General features: G+C 39.4%; 1 protein-coding gene across 9 annotated transcripts in view; it reads left to right on the forward strand.

The window, feature by feature from the left end:
* Positions 1-14442, forward strand: part of ANO4 (anoctamin 4) — a 215941-nt gene extending 201499 nt beyond the window's left edge. For 8 of the 9 annotated variants that reach the window (XM_065044232.1, XM_065044218.1, XM_021283846.2 and 5 more), the window contains 7 exons: positions 269-411; positions 504-656; positions 2118-2265; positions 4668-4787; positions 7792-7897; positions 10694-10889; positions 13773-14442. In XM_065044232.1, the coding sequence (XP_064900304.1) occupies positions 269-411; positions 504-656; positions 2118-2265; positions 4668-4787; positions 7792-7897; positions 10694-10885 (862 nt within the window). In that variant the 3' untranslated portion in view covers positions 10886-10889; positions 13773-14442. The remainder of the gene's footprint in view (positions 1-268; positions 412-503; positions 657-2117; positions 2266-4667; positions 4788-7791; positions 7898-10693; positions 10890-13772) is intronic. The other variant, XM_021283843.2, reaches the window with a different exon arrangement.
* Positions 14443-15232: the final 790 nt, after the last annotated feature.

Here is a 15232-nt window from a genome sequence, read left to right on the forward strand (position 1 = left end):
AAAGAAGGTAAATTAATAATTAAAATATGTCAAAATCTCGCCACCATTTTAACAATATCTGGGCCTGGATTATAGCCCATCAGCTGTATCTGTTTTCATACCCATTTTGCCATGTCATCAGCCATGTATATTGCTAATGTTCTGTTTTCCTGTGCATTGGAAAATTTATTTTGCAAGGTATGTTGTGCACACTTAGCCTCTTCTAATTTTGTGATAGATAGCCACTAATATTATTTACCTTGTTTCTTTAATTTATTTGAAAATGTAGGCTAATTCAAAACTGGTGGACACGGAGAAAACTACGACAAGAGTATGGCACACAGAGAAAAGCAAGCTTCCCACAGTGGGAAAAGGACTACAATCTGCAGCCTATGAATGCTTATGGACTCTTTGACGAATACCTAGAAATGAGTATGGCACTGACATTTATACATAATGTTTGTATGCATATACTATTTGGTATCTCACTGTGATCTTTCATTTTTTTTCTTTTCTTTCCCCAGTTCTTCAGTTTGGATTCACGACCATTTTTGTGGCAGCTTTTCCACTGGCACCACTTCTGGCCTTACTTAACAACATTATTGAAATTCGACTTGATGCATACAAATTTGTTACCCAGTGGAGAAGACCTTTAGCATCAAGAGCCAAAGATATAGGTGAGTTCTTTGTATGTGTATTTGTTACGTGTGTGTTATTTTTAAGGCAAAGCATTGACCACTTAAAGTATGAGCAGATTAAGGTATTTTCAGTCATCTTCCCCATTAACAACACACAATTTGATTGTTCAAAAAACCTCAAGTATCTGATGCCAATTTACTTATGCAATGAATAGGCTATATTGGAAAATTATTTTAATTATTTTCTGGGTGACTTAACATCAAAGATGTTTTAATGAAGTGATCATTGTTCTCTGCAGGTTTTTTCTTGTGGCAGATGCACTGTGTGAACACATGTCGCTGCTCATTTTGAATATAATAACCAGACAGAGTACCTGAAACATGAAAGTCAAGTTAAAATGGCATCCATCCTGTAAGGGACCTGTATGTGTTATATTTACCTCTCCAAAACCAAACTGCCCTGTGACTCAGGGGTTATGGCCACTAGGTGCCTGGTGGGTCAGACAGGGTGGGTCTAGATCCCAAGATGACTTGCTCTCAGTGAGGCACACCAGCCTTGCTAAATACAGGGTTCACATAACTTTGAGGTCACCCAGCCACACACTGCTGCAAGGGCTCTCTGAATGTATTTTGACTATAAGTCTCTTCTGTCCCTGCAGTGTGCAAAAGCAGAACACCTTTAGGAAGGACTCTGTAAAACAAAATCTGCCCAACACTGAAACCCTGGTGTCTTTGGAGGGATAAATAGGATACCTCGCTGCTTTTCTGCATTGCAACAACCAGTAGCCCACATCACAAAATAGCAGAAGCCCAGCCTTTGTACTCTCAGAATGGTCTACCATGTACCTAAAGTCTGTGTCTGAGTAAAGCTTTGTATATGAATAGTGTGGATCTATGAGTTTAGGTACAAGCCCGGACCTCAATCAGTACACAGCAGACATAATTCATGGAAAACATAAATAATAAAAGCACAGAAAGATAAATATATTTTTTTCAGGCTGATTCAGCTGTGATGTCCCAAAATAAGTTGCACTCACTCCCTATTCAGCAAAGTTTTCAGGGACAGCTTGATGCCTCGTGAAATCAATGGGTATATCTAACCTTCCTCTGGTGTGGTTCTTAGTAATGGTGCTCGTGACCAGAGTCGCTGTTTGCCTCTACCACAAGATATGTCAGATGGTTGAGGATGGGCCAAAAAGCCCAGGTGATGCCTAGGGGCTGTGTGCCATTGTGTAGCATTGGCATGCCATGAAGATTTTGATGCCAATGGGTACATGCTGACCAGCTGTGCAGGAGTTATGAACGATTCCCACCCAGTGAGAACAGGTCCACTGAGTTTCTGTTGTTCAATAAGAAAAATTATTTTTACTCAGTGACTCTTGGATAGAAACCACATAAAAAGACTTCAGGTGGTGGGGACAAGTGCTTCAGAGCGTGCAGTATCTCAGGCACTTTGGTGCTCATTTTTCCTGGAGCTGACATACTCTCCTTGTTGAACAGGAATCTGGTATGGGATCCTGGAAGGCATTGGAATCCTCTCTGTTATCACAAATGCATTTGTTATAGCTGTGACATCAGATTTCATCCCTCGCCTTGTTTATGCTTACAAATATGGACCTTGTGCTGGCCAAGGAGAAGCTGGACAAAAGTAAGCTTTTCTTTGGGGAAAAAAAAGATGTACATGAAAATCACTTGCTACTTGAATAGATACAGTAGTACTGGTTTGTGTATATTCTGATTCCACTAACCCAAATTTTTTGTTTGTGCTTAGGTAACAGATATCAGCCGTAGATATGCTTTGTGTATTCACAGAACGGGTTGCTGAGTGACTGTAATTTATGATGTTAATTCAAGAAAAACATGGCAGAGCTGTTACAGAGATTTGGTGTGTGTAACAGTATGTTGCACAAACTGCACTTCTCAGCTGGTGTACATGGATATAACCCTCTTTTCATTCGGAAGCAATACTGATATTTATTAGTTATGGATTTAATGAGCATTTTAAACCTATTTGCTGGGCTTTTTTCCTGAGGTAGTATTCAGCATGTATTGCTCAAAAAAAAGCAGTGTCTAATGAGAGGAAGCAATTCCCAACTAATAAATTAAGATATACTTACAGAGTGAAGTAATTTGTTTTTCTTCTAACAGTAGAGTTCTTAGATTAAATCTTTCAGGAGACATTTGTGAACTGAACCCCTGCTGCCTAAGTGGACTTCATTTCATTGTTGATGAACACTGAGAATATATTAGCACGTCCACACTACCAGTAAGTGTGAGTATAGCTGCTACACAGCAACTTGTAAAATCTATGCTGTTGGACTTGGGAAAGGTCATTGAATCCAGCTGAACACAAACAGACACAGTTTGCAAATGATCTCTCAGAAGCTCCATTAGCAAGGACCCTACTGTTCAAAGAAACCCAAGCTAAACAGTAGACAGTGATGGAGAGCTTACATCCTGCTATCAGACATATGGCAAATCAATTTTTATTCCCTGCTACAGAAAGCGAGTTCTTCTGTTGCCGTTTTTTGCCATCTTCTGGTTGTCAATACTGTTTAATCATACTGATGGAAAAAGGGCAGCTGGTGTGGCAGCTCCTGATTAGCAGTGCTGCTAACTCACTGTCCTGCAAGAAGTTTGGCATTTTAGTTGCTGCCAGGGGAAATGTTTCACTGATTACCCATAAAGAGACTTTAACTCTTCATGGAAAAGTGTTTGGTCTGGTGCCAGTTGTTCCTGAGCATGTGCCTTTGCTTCTGCCATTATGAAGATCCATCAGACATTGAAGCACTGTCAGCAACCTTCCTTGCTACTGATTTTATCAGCACCACCATGCATGAAAAAACAACACCTTTAGAAATTTTTATTTTTATGAAGACTCAAATATGACTCATTGGCTTTGAAACTAGTTCTGCATAGGGGAAGCAGCTTGGCTCACAGCGGAAGCTCTTTCATAAAACTCTTGTACAGTGTTTTCATACTTCTGCTGCTTTTCTGAGTGAATTTCTAGATGAAGCCATCAGATATTAATCCTTTGAAGGAACCAACTTGGATAAAAACTATTTATGCCAGCATTCTGGATATTGTTATTAACAAGTGCTGTTACAAAAGCAGGAAGCTATTAAAAATCCACAAGAATATAAAATTTCCTCAAAATAGGGAGTCAAGAACATCTGCTACTGAATAAATTAAATGAGAGAGGTGCTTTTTTCTTTCAAAAAACATCTGTAGGTATTAAATGCATATGACACCCAGTAATAGTAGAAAAATATTGTAACTAAATTAAGTTCCAAATCTAATCAGTATGGAGATTTAGAGATAAAGCCAGATGGTGTTTAAATGTACTTTCTCAAAGACTGTGAAATCCATAGTTAAAAAAAAAATCCACAGCCCTTACTGTGCATTAGTCTCTGCACCAAGCCGAGCAGTGTGTCTAGATGTACTTGTGCTTGGGCAGTGCCCAGTGAACAGTACAATACACTTGTCGTATCTCTCCTCAGCTTCACTAACACCAAACTTGAGCCTTCTAGGAACTCCCACAGCCTTTGGTCAGGCAATGTGCATTCTCCTCCTCGGTGTTCTCCAGACTGCCTGACCCTCCAGTGCTCAGCCACCCTGAGGTCTTTTAGTACTGAATTCCTCTGATTAACTGGATATTTGGTAAAAAAGCCGTTTTAAGCATATTGCCTTTCCAGCTGATTTAATGTCCCTTTGTGCTAGTACCATGAGGGTAACAGTGGGAATATTCTCATTATCTTCCTAGTGCTACTACTCTGCCTCTATTGTGTCGCTTTTTAGGTGTCTTTTCAAAAGTAGCCAGTCCTGGTCTTCGCAACTTTTTCTCCCATAAAAATCTACCATTCCTTCACTTTTATTGTTCATCTGACCTACTTGAACATTTCTTTTGTATCGCTTCAACATCTCTTTCAAATATTAATAAGCATCACAGCCATACTCTGGATTTCACGAAACCCAGAGAACATCCTCCTGGGTACAACAGTTAATGGAAAAACCTTGCTGTGTCCTGACTGCAGGATTTTTCCCTTCTAGGTGTATGGTTGGCTATGTTAATGCCAGTTTATCAGTATTTCTTGTATCTGACTTTGAAAACCGCTCAGAGCCAACATCAAATGGAAGTGAATTCTCTGGTTCACCATTAAAATATTGCAGGTAAGTGTCAATCAAAATACCTCTCTTCTTTAAGACATTGCAAAGGAGAAGCATCATGATAAATTTGGGGTTGGAACTGATTTTCAGAACTTAAAAAACAGTAATGGAAAGAATTAACTGTGCTATTCACAACATGGTCATGGTACTGCTTGTCTGTCACCTGCATAATTCCTTCCTTAGATACAGCAGAAGCCAAAAAGTGGATATCTGGCAGGTGTTCCTAATGCAGGATTTCTGTGGTGTCATGGCTTGGATCAGACACAACCATCATGGAGAAACATGGTATCAAAGAGCCAACAATAGATGACTGGTTACTTAGGTACCAGTGAGATGAAGCTGTAATCAGGTTATGTCGTAGCACATGCACCTGGAAGTGAAGGTTGCACAGAAGTGACCACACTGTTATTTCACAGGTCTGCCAGACATAAACAGGGCCTGTCCTAAGCTACCCTTACGAAACTTCAAATCCAGCACTTCCTAATTGTTGAGTGGTTAATATGTTTATGCCATTGCCTAAAGGTGTAATTATTAGTAATAATCACATACTTGTGGTTTGAATAAAAATAAAATGAGCATTTAATTATACATATGTCCTTGTACTCGGATAACAAACTGGGGAAATAGCCAACTGAGACTAGTCTGTAATGACAGATTTGCCCCTGATTGACTTTAATGGTCCAAAGAATCAAGGATCTATATAAAAGCCTTAAATGGCGTCCCAACCAAAAATACAAAACAACAAATACAGCTACCATTTTTTTATTACAACATTGGTTGACAAACATGAGTCCTGGCAGCTGCAGGTACACTTAGTCCCTTTATTTTTCACTGTGGAGAATTAAAATATCCTCTAATGAGTGCCTAAAGAACAAAAGAGACTCTGTGATACAGTAAAAGTCAGTGATACTTTGTGATTTTATAACATTTTTATTAGTAATAAGAAGTGTGAGTGTGATAGCATAATGATCTGAGGGGGTAGGCATTAATGCTTTCATTTAAATAACTGATATTTAAGACTGTTTTAGCATTTTTGGCAGAAAGAACATCCTAATGTTGAATCCATAGATAACATTTTCTGTGGAGCAGAACCACTTTGAGAATACTTCATTCCACATTGTTTGCCATGGCACATTTTGATAACGTTTTGTAATTTTGATCATTCTCTTCTCCCTTTTTAATGCCTTACTTCCCCAACTTCAAGCATGAGGTTGCTGCTCCTTAAAGCCACTGGTGGAAATACCATAAATAAAAAAAGTTGTCCCCTCAGTATTCCATAAACAGAACAGTATTAAAATTGATGCCATAAATCTCCAGAAGATAAATCTGTTCTTTTGGGTGACACTGAGTTTTTATGTATATCTACCCTTGAAAGAAAATAAACATCTTTCTTTCGTTGAGTTTATCAGCTACTTAACTCACCTGAATTCTGCTAAAACATCAGTCATTGTAATTGCACTTCAAGCCAGATATTGATAGTGAGGTGAGGAAATATTATGTTCTGCTGTGCAATAGTGTAGGCATTTTTCCAGGAAGGTAGTCTGAACAAAAAAACAGTGGCCATATTCAGTTAACATCTTCTCACCTGGAACCCAGAAGGTGCCATGCTATTCTGGTTGTTTACAAAATGTTTCACCGTTTCTTCATGTGTAGTTCCTAGCAAATACAAGAAGGAGACATACTCTACCCAGCTGGGGCTTGGTCCAGGGACTTCTGTTTTCAGGATGCTTAGGATATTGTAAAACATCCTGAACTGTGAAGTCAAAATGCTGCTTGCAGAAGGGAAGATCATCCCAGTTTTAAGAACTTGCATAGAGATACTGCAATTTAAGAGAGGTTTGTTGCTGACTAAGATATCAATACACAGATTGTTTCATTTTGTGTAGCACCTTCTGCAGTCTAAGAAGGTGAACCTTGAGGGAGAAATACAGATTATCATAGACATTAAATAATTGTTTATTTCGTTTTCTTGTATGAGTTTGCTTAAGTTTCTTAAAACTAACTTAGAGATCAAGCTTGAGTATATTATTTACTGTGGTATTTTCACTATTTTTATAATGGGTTTTCTGTCCCATCCAGGAAACCAATTAAAGAGAAAACAATGTTTATACTACTTTTAAATTAAATTTTGAATTAACATACTGCTAGTAGAAACAGACTCCAGAACATGTGACTTAAACAGGTTCATGATTTGTTAATGTAATTTTTGAGCCTTCCTGGATCCAGCTTTCCCAATAGATAGCTCTAGATAATTATTGAAACCTAAAGTCTTTAGAGAAACACTAGATCCCCTTATTACACAGCCCTTGCACTGTTGGTATACCAAGAGGTGCAGTTCTGGCTCCACTAAAATCAGGATGAGTCACCAGGGACGGCCAACTAATTGACCAAGGGCCAGATGGAACCCATGAGGCAGATTTATGTGAATTTTGAGAGGGCTGTCAGGCTCAGAAAATTGGGTTCATTTATGGTTTTAAAATAAACTTGTAGTGGGAAGAAAGCATCCCTCAAAACAGCAGAGCATTCCACTGTGCTCCGTATTCTGAGGAGGTGCCTGCAAGGCACACGTGGTGCTGTCAAGGGCAATGCTGCAGGGTCAAACTGCTGGTGCTGAGCACTCAACATCCTCCGTATTTGCTTCAGCAGGTTCACTTCATACAGGCACTGGCCTGCGCCTTTGCACTGAATTTCCATTAGCATCTGGAACGTGAAGTGCACTGCCAGAGTGCATCTTACCTTTAGGTTTCAGCTAGAAGTAAACCCATTTGGGTGAAACGAGCAAGTAGAGGCGATCAGGACATTTGTTTGAAAATCATGCACCTGATCTGAAACAAAACAGTAGTGCAGGCCCAGCCTAAGTAGCAAGCAGTGTTGTGGTAACTTGTACAGTCTGAACTGAAGTCATTTTGGTGCAGAATAGGCAATGATCAAGAGCAGCTGGGTGTTGGTTTTGCCTTCCCACCAGGCATCAGAGCTTGCTAACTACCCTACTCTGCTTGTCTTTCAGGTACAGGGACTACCGAGACCCTCCTCACTCCCCAGTGCCCTACGGTTACACGCTGCAGTTCTGGCATGTCTTAGCAGCACGGTTGGCTTTCATTATTGTATTTGAGGTCAGTGACCATTCAGGTGGCAAAACAAAACCAACAAAATGAAACAAATTTCCCACCGAAGCTTTTTTCATTGGGCTGATCTGTGATTGCAGCTGTTGAGCTCTTTGTGTTTCTGCTATTTATATTGTGCTTTGTATTCTCAGATCTGTTTTCTGAACGGTCTCAGGTATTTAGGTTCTAACAAAAAGGAGGATGCAGCACTTGGAAAACTGTAACAGTGACTTGCAAAGCGGAGAAATAAATTAAGCTTTTATTTACTTTCTGAGGTCTGGTATTCATAACCTCTTTAGGCTGACTAGTATGTGAGGAAGGGGTGAAGGAACATGAGAAGAAAAGATGAAATCTGAACAACTAAAAAATGAATATGGTTTAAGTTACAGTATTTACACATCTAGCTTTTTTCTCTATTTTTTTGATACCATTCATTTTCCCAGAATTATTAGCATCACAAAGATGATGACAATGAAAAGGATTCAATACCTTTGCCAACATTCATAATATTAGTTAGTACTTACTGTCAGTATCTCAGAAATCTTTGAGACAAACCGGAGAGTATAATACCAACTTCACATGACTGGTATTCCCATGCTGATTTTGAAAAAATAGAGACAGAAGGGTACATAAATAGGATGAGATCGTTTACAAAACAAAATCCAGCTCCTAAGGCCTGAATTTCAGGTGCCTGAATATCCCTGTCAGAAACCAGTGGCTTGGCACCTCTCTAGAACAAGCACTTTGAAATGCCTTTTGCACTGTGAAGAAGCCAAACAAGGAACAAAAAAAAAAATTAAAAACTCTTTACTCAATCCTCTGTTCTGAAATCATAGCAACAGGGCATACAACACAGATATGGAAGCTGTAATCATCACAAATTATTGGCATAGTGTTCATGAGGACATACTGCATTTCTGACTCATATTACTGTGTAAATGCATTCTGAACTGAGCTTTGGAAGCACCTCTTTGGAACACAGAAGGTAAACATTTGAATTAGATGAAAGGTGAAAGGTAAATATTTTCTAGATTATTTCTTGGGTAGAGATGTCTTGGTGGCTCAGCAGAAGCCTGAAGTCAGCAGTGAATTCCCCCTGATTATCATTTTCAGCCCTTCCCAGACAAAGCGGGAATATGGCACTGCAGGTTGGGCTTTCTCTTTCCCCTACAGTGGACTAACTCTTAGAGATTGGTTCTAAGGAGACTTGCTCTTCTGTCATCTCTGCCACACTGAAGGAAACATTAATGGAAAGAAAGACAAGCAGAAAGATTTGATAGAGGCCTGCTGGGCTTGATCTCTTTGTTTCTTGAGCTGTCAGTATGGAGAGACAGGGTATCTGTCTCCAAAAAGGACTACAAGAATGGCCTTGGAGGGCCAGCCTAAGTACTTGTAAGATTGAAGAGAGCCTGGCTTCTTGATACACTCTTGGCAGAAAGGCAGCACAGCATAAAGGCAAAGATAACTGAGCCAAGAAAAATCAGTCCTGCTCAAGTCTCAGTGCCCAGCCAAATTCATTACTTGCTGTGGAAAAGCTTTTTGTGTCTGCCCAGTACTTGCACAATAGATTTGACTTTGCCTTGCCCCAAACAAAGCCATAGCCTGGCTCACAACTGTCTCCCTCAACAGGGGACATGCTGGTTGTTGGCACTGTGAACTGTTTCCTTAACTATAACTATGAAATCAAAAAGGTAATTGCAGCAGACACCATGACTGTCCTTCTGGAAAACATTAATGGGTGTATTGTGATTGCTACAGCAATTACGGCGAAAGATGGCATTAACAGATAAATGATTCAGGGTAGGGTTTTCCATAAATCAAGTAACAACATAAACTCAAGATACCTTTTTGTCACTATAGGTGTGGTTATTTTTACTATCTTGGCCTCCCTCAAAAGCAAACAAAAGTATTTCCTATCACTGCAAAAGGAATTATTTTGTTCAGGCTAAACTGACAGAAACAGCTTTTTTCTTTTTTTATGTTTGGCAGAAAAACAGCAATTAAAGTATTGTGGGGTTATTTCTCATGAGGGAAGAATACATGGGAAAACAGGTTATATTCTCTTTACAGTGGCTTTCAAAGGAAGAGTTCTTCTTGGAGAAGAAATACCTTTATTTCTCCAATGTAGAATGTGTGTCTTTTCTGAGATGGAGGATTTTACAATTTCTCTGTTCCTCTCAAGAGGAGTGAGTAAATGTCCAAGCAGCACCTTTGATCAAACAAAAAAGGACACTCAAGCAATCCTTCCCCATCACACTTAAGCTTTGCTGTGGCACACCTAAAACATGAGGGATAAAGGGTCAATTACCTTGTGTTTAATTGTGATGTTTAGTAAATGGCAATATGTCTTTGTATGAGAAACAAAACATAAGAAAAAATGTTTTGTTTTGCATAGGTAATTCATTGGTTCCAATACCAATGCAAGGGTTTTCTGGCAACAGAAAGTGTTGTATCATTTGACCCTCCTCTTCCTGCAGAGCAATCCACTAATATCAGGCCCTGCTTAAACAACCTCACAGCAAATCATGACCCCTGGGGTTCGAACACACAGGTCATACAACAATTTTGAGGCCTTATCTGAACACAGCTGCTCAAAATCTTTGCTTCAATCCATGCTCCACTGACTTTGGCTGGAGTTTTTGCGGTGAAAAAACTTCATTGTTTGGTTTCTCCAGCTTCAGTAATGGATTTAGTTCTAACAAAGCATCTTTTTGTGAACTGGAAGGAGAGAGTTTTCAGAAGATATGGAAAAAACTTGTTTTCTTCCTAATATTTCAATTTCTCACCCCTTTTTTGTTTTCACAGCACCTTGTCTTTTGCATAAAGCACCTGATTTCCTACTTAATCCCAGATCTCCCAAAAGATCTGAGAGATCGGATGAGGAGAGAAAAGTACCTGATTCAGGAAATGATGTATGAAGCTGAACTTGAACGTCTACAGAAAGAGCGGAAGGAAAGGAAGAAGAATGGAAAATCTTATCACAATGAGTGGCCATGATAGGGTGAGGAAAACGCTGCTTAAAAGAAGATAGGAATTCTGTTTATAAAAATGCCCTGTTTTTCTACAGTGGAGAATGCACTGAAAGAAATAGTCAGCCAATGTTGTGTGCACTTAGCACATGTGCACCCATGTTTAATAGGGTGCATATTGTCACAAGCCTTTTGAAATTAGAAGACTTGTGAGGCTTAGTCTTCTCCAGAGCTAATGTCAGCATGAGCAGGTTAGACCAACATTTAAGTCTCTGCAGTCTTTCCAGGGACCTCCCATGCCATGACTTAAATTCAAGGCAGTTACATATCTTACAGTGCTTTACAGAACTCAGTGATCTCATGGCTTGTTCTAATGACCAAGTTGCTGCTTCCTAACCAGCAACTGCAACGTGGCGGTACTTGTGAATGCATGTGGCCATGACCTGCAGCATGTGCATGGCAACATTGCCCTCTTCCACAGTGGATGAAGCTCTGTTAGCTTACATTTACCACAGGTTAAGGTCACATATGTGGACCATTTCCATTATTCCAACAATACTGAAATATTTTTCGGAGGAGATGCTTGATCACGAGTCTAATCAACTGGTCTAACTAACAATGCTGAAAAATGTAGGTGTGCGGAAGTGCTAACAGACAAGCATCTAAACATGGCCAGACATATTTAACTGCAGGGTTATTTATTTGGAAATGATACTGTGAAATGTTCGTAATATGTTTTAAAGATTTGAATGGTGCCTTTTCAGCTATAGGACTATCTGGTCTCTGAAGGAAACAAGTCAGGCGAGGGCATCTTGCCCAGAGCTGCCCATGTTTGTATTGCAAGTTCACATTGAGGCCTTGTCAGGAAATAGGGTGTACGATACACGTAACAGAAGACATTGTGTGTTAATGACCTATCTGAATAAGTAAAACAAACAAACAAAAAAACCCACAACAGATGAACAAGGTCAGCAAAGCAAAAGAACACAGTCATCCAAAATCCCTACACTTGTAATGTTTTCCTTATTCATCCTTCCATTATCTATGAAGGGGTGGAGTGGAAAAATAAAACAAGAGATATAGTATGAAATAGCTTGAAATCCTTCATGCAAAGCAATTCTACACAGGCCGCAGAATTAAATTTGGGTGTAATGGGCCACTCTCTGTATCTTTTTGCATTAAGAAATTAAAAATTTCCCAGAACCAAAGTGGAAGCAAGCCTATGCCCTGGTAAGGATACAGCTAGACACAAAATACTGGAGCTGACCCATTTGCTTAGCCCTTTTCCAAATAACTACATAAAAATTATCGTTTTCTCAGAAATCTTATGGAATTGTGACCTTGTTAGTTTGAAGATATTTAAGAGAGAGGAAAATACAGCAAGTTCTTTCTGCAAGTTCTTCTGTAATTCATTCGATAGAAGGGCTAGAATTTGCCCCCTGGACAGACCACACAATGCAAGACCCTATGGATGCCTCAAGCTCCACAAGGACCACTTGCACCAAGACCCCATATTTCCAAATTGAATCAATTAACTTACTTCCACTGCAAGGAAGAACTGTGCTATTTCTCTGTGAGGGAAGGTTTTGATGAAAGGTAATATGGCCTGAGGAAAGAGAAGAGTGAAAGAAAATGTATGCACCCCCATCTCTGTAGCCACTGCCTGCCTACACTTGGCTTCCTTGCAGCAAGGAACCTCTTCTGGTAGTGACCCATCATCTCACACAAAGAGGATAAACGGTAAAGCAGTACCCATTTGTCAGGTGGTCCTGGCCCAAGCTTGAACATCCCATGAGGAAACATAAGCCCTCTTGGAATTTCAGGATTAATCCGTTCTCTGTTGACTTGGTGCCAAACTGAGTGAGGAGCACAACTAGCGGTTGTGGGGTGTATTCCTGCCTATTAAGGAAGTAAACTTGCTCATCTTTGCTTCACTTTACAGCAGCTGTGGACACATCCCATGTGGGCAGTGGAGAAACTGGGTATTTCTGTCTCTGTAAATAAGGGGTGGGGATTAGACAATGTCATCCTCCAGTACACATGTGCCAGACGGCTCAGTATTTACCATCGGCCACATACGGGTGTGTACTGCACTTGCAGCTTGGGGACTATCAGGCAGGATCGCTGTGCAAAACCACATTCAGATTCACAGATCAATCAATCACACAAATCAAATTCACATGAGCAATTGGGTTAGTTTGCACACCCTCTGTTTAATATCTAAACAAACAGATGACAGGAGCTTAGAAACTGTTTGCTAAGTAGTAAAGTGAGACGTGAGTCATACATGAAATCAGTGTCGCCCATATATGAGTGTGAACCTTTGCAAACCCCTGCAGTAAGATACAGCTTTGTCAAAATAGATCTCAGTAACTTCCCAGAACTGAACTGAAACCTAGTAAATATGAACTGACTTCCGCTCCAGAGGAACCACTGCAATATGATGTGTCAAAACAAATAAAGTGCAGCAGAAATACAATAGATAATAATTGCTTTTGAGCCTAGTTTTCAACACAGCTACATTATGATGAATTTTCATGATAACACGTTGCTAGCAGTTGTTCCCGTTCTGCTCTAAATGAGAAGATGAGTTGGCTGCTTACCAAGCTTGTGCTGAGTACGGTGCTGGAAGGGGCTCTGGCCTCACCAGCAGATCCTGAGTACATTTCTGTGGCTTAATGTTGACCATTCAACTCACTGAGGTGTCTGCTGAATAGATTTCCCTTGAATCCTTCAGAGCTATACAGCAGAACACTCAGGAATGATGACTCCTTTGTATTTATTTTATTAATTAGGAAAATATAATAGAAGTAATAGGCTACTAATAATAGATGGAATTGTAATGGTCTCTAGCCAGCAAATTTACGCCATTCCCTTCTTTCTGATCTGATGATGGGTTTTGTTTAAACCTCCAGGTGACCATCCTATATGTTGTTTACTTATTCCAGCTTCACAAGAGCACTACCTTCAAGGGAATGAGAAAAAAATGCAACCTCAATGCATGCCACAGACATTTTACATAGCAAGCAGGACAGCACACATCAAAGGATTTACTGTGAAATCATCTTGCAATCAGCATAGGATTGATCTCCATAGACCACTCTTGACAGCAAGCATGTACCTCATGAGCAGTTACACACCAGTTTTTAAACCAAGGAATATAAATTGTATATTGGGACTGTTTTTCAGCCTGTTTGCTACGTTTTTTGCATTCTCTCCCATGTTGGTTTTACAAATCTTAGAGTAAAAAAATGTAAATGAACAACCTGGATACTCTGACAAAAGAAAAATCGTAGGTATAGAACATCATCTGCGTTCAAGCCACCAAATAATACAACAGAAACTGTGTTTACAAATGAGTTCTTTTTTATTTTGAATCTTTCTGAGGCGAGTTATGTTATTTATCATATATATGTAATATATATATAAAGTATATAGAGAGATTGTTTATTTGTAAATAGAAAAATCCTATGGAGAAGAATGTCAACTTTTCACACGTTAAAAAAAACCATCCACATAAAGCCATGTTTAATGCTTGTATAATGTGATGCAATAAACTTTAAAATAAATTATGCATATGAAATATTTGCTGTTTGGCATTCCTGAGTTATTTTCTGTTTACCTTATTTGTTTGGCAAGCAAACATACCAGTCAGGTGGAAGCAAATTTAAATGCGGACTAAAAAGGGCCAAAATCTGTCACTATTTTCTCTCTGTGGATCCTTTGTATATTCACACAGTCAAATATTGTTCTGGTGTGTTTTAGTCCTTTTTTTAATGTTCCTTCTTGTTTCATCTTTTGACCCTGCCAGATGCTGCATGTAATTTGGACAGTGTGGAGTGCACCCATTCCCATGGAATTAATCCACTGTGAGCATCCTACTTTTCTTTGCTGGGTGAGCTTTTAGCTGGCAGAGATGAAGGGTCAGGGGGCAGGTGTGTGATGGAGACACCAAGAATTATGTTGCTGCTTTAGTGCTGACAATTAAAACAAGAAGCATACAGAAAGAAGTAAAGCAGAAAGTGACTTTGTAGCTCTGCAGCAATCATGGGAGGTTAGTTAGCAAGAAATGGGGTAGAGATGGGGGTCATCTGCAAAGCTGAAGAATAGTCTCTGAACCACTTACAGCAAGATATTCACCCCAGTGAAAATTCATCTTGACGTTGTGATTGTGGACCAATAGATATCACCTGGTCCAAACTTTCACTTCATACCAAAATTAAATGACTGCTCAGTGTTCAAATAGTGACTTCAAGCAATAAGTGAAGATAAGTTGGTCATTTACATGTTTTCTCTGTTTTAAACAGCAATACGAATTCAAAACACTAAGAAAATAATTCTGTGGTGCTACATTTTTTAACTATGATAACTAGGA

Source organism: Columba livia, chromosome 1 (assembly GCF_036013475.1).
Source record: "Columba livia isolate bColLiv1 breed racing homer chromosome 1, bColLiv1.pat.W.v2, whole genome shotgun sequence".
In the NCBI taxonomy this organism is placed as follows: Eukaryota; Metazoa; Chordata; class Aves; order Columbiformes; family Columbidae; genus Columba; species Columba livia.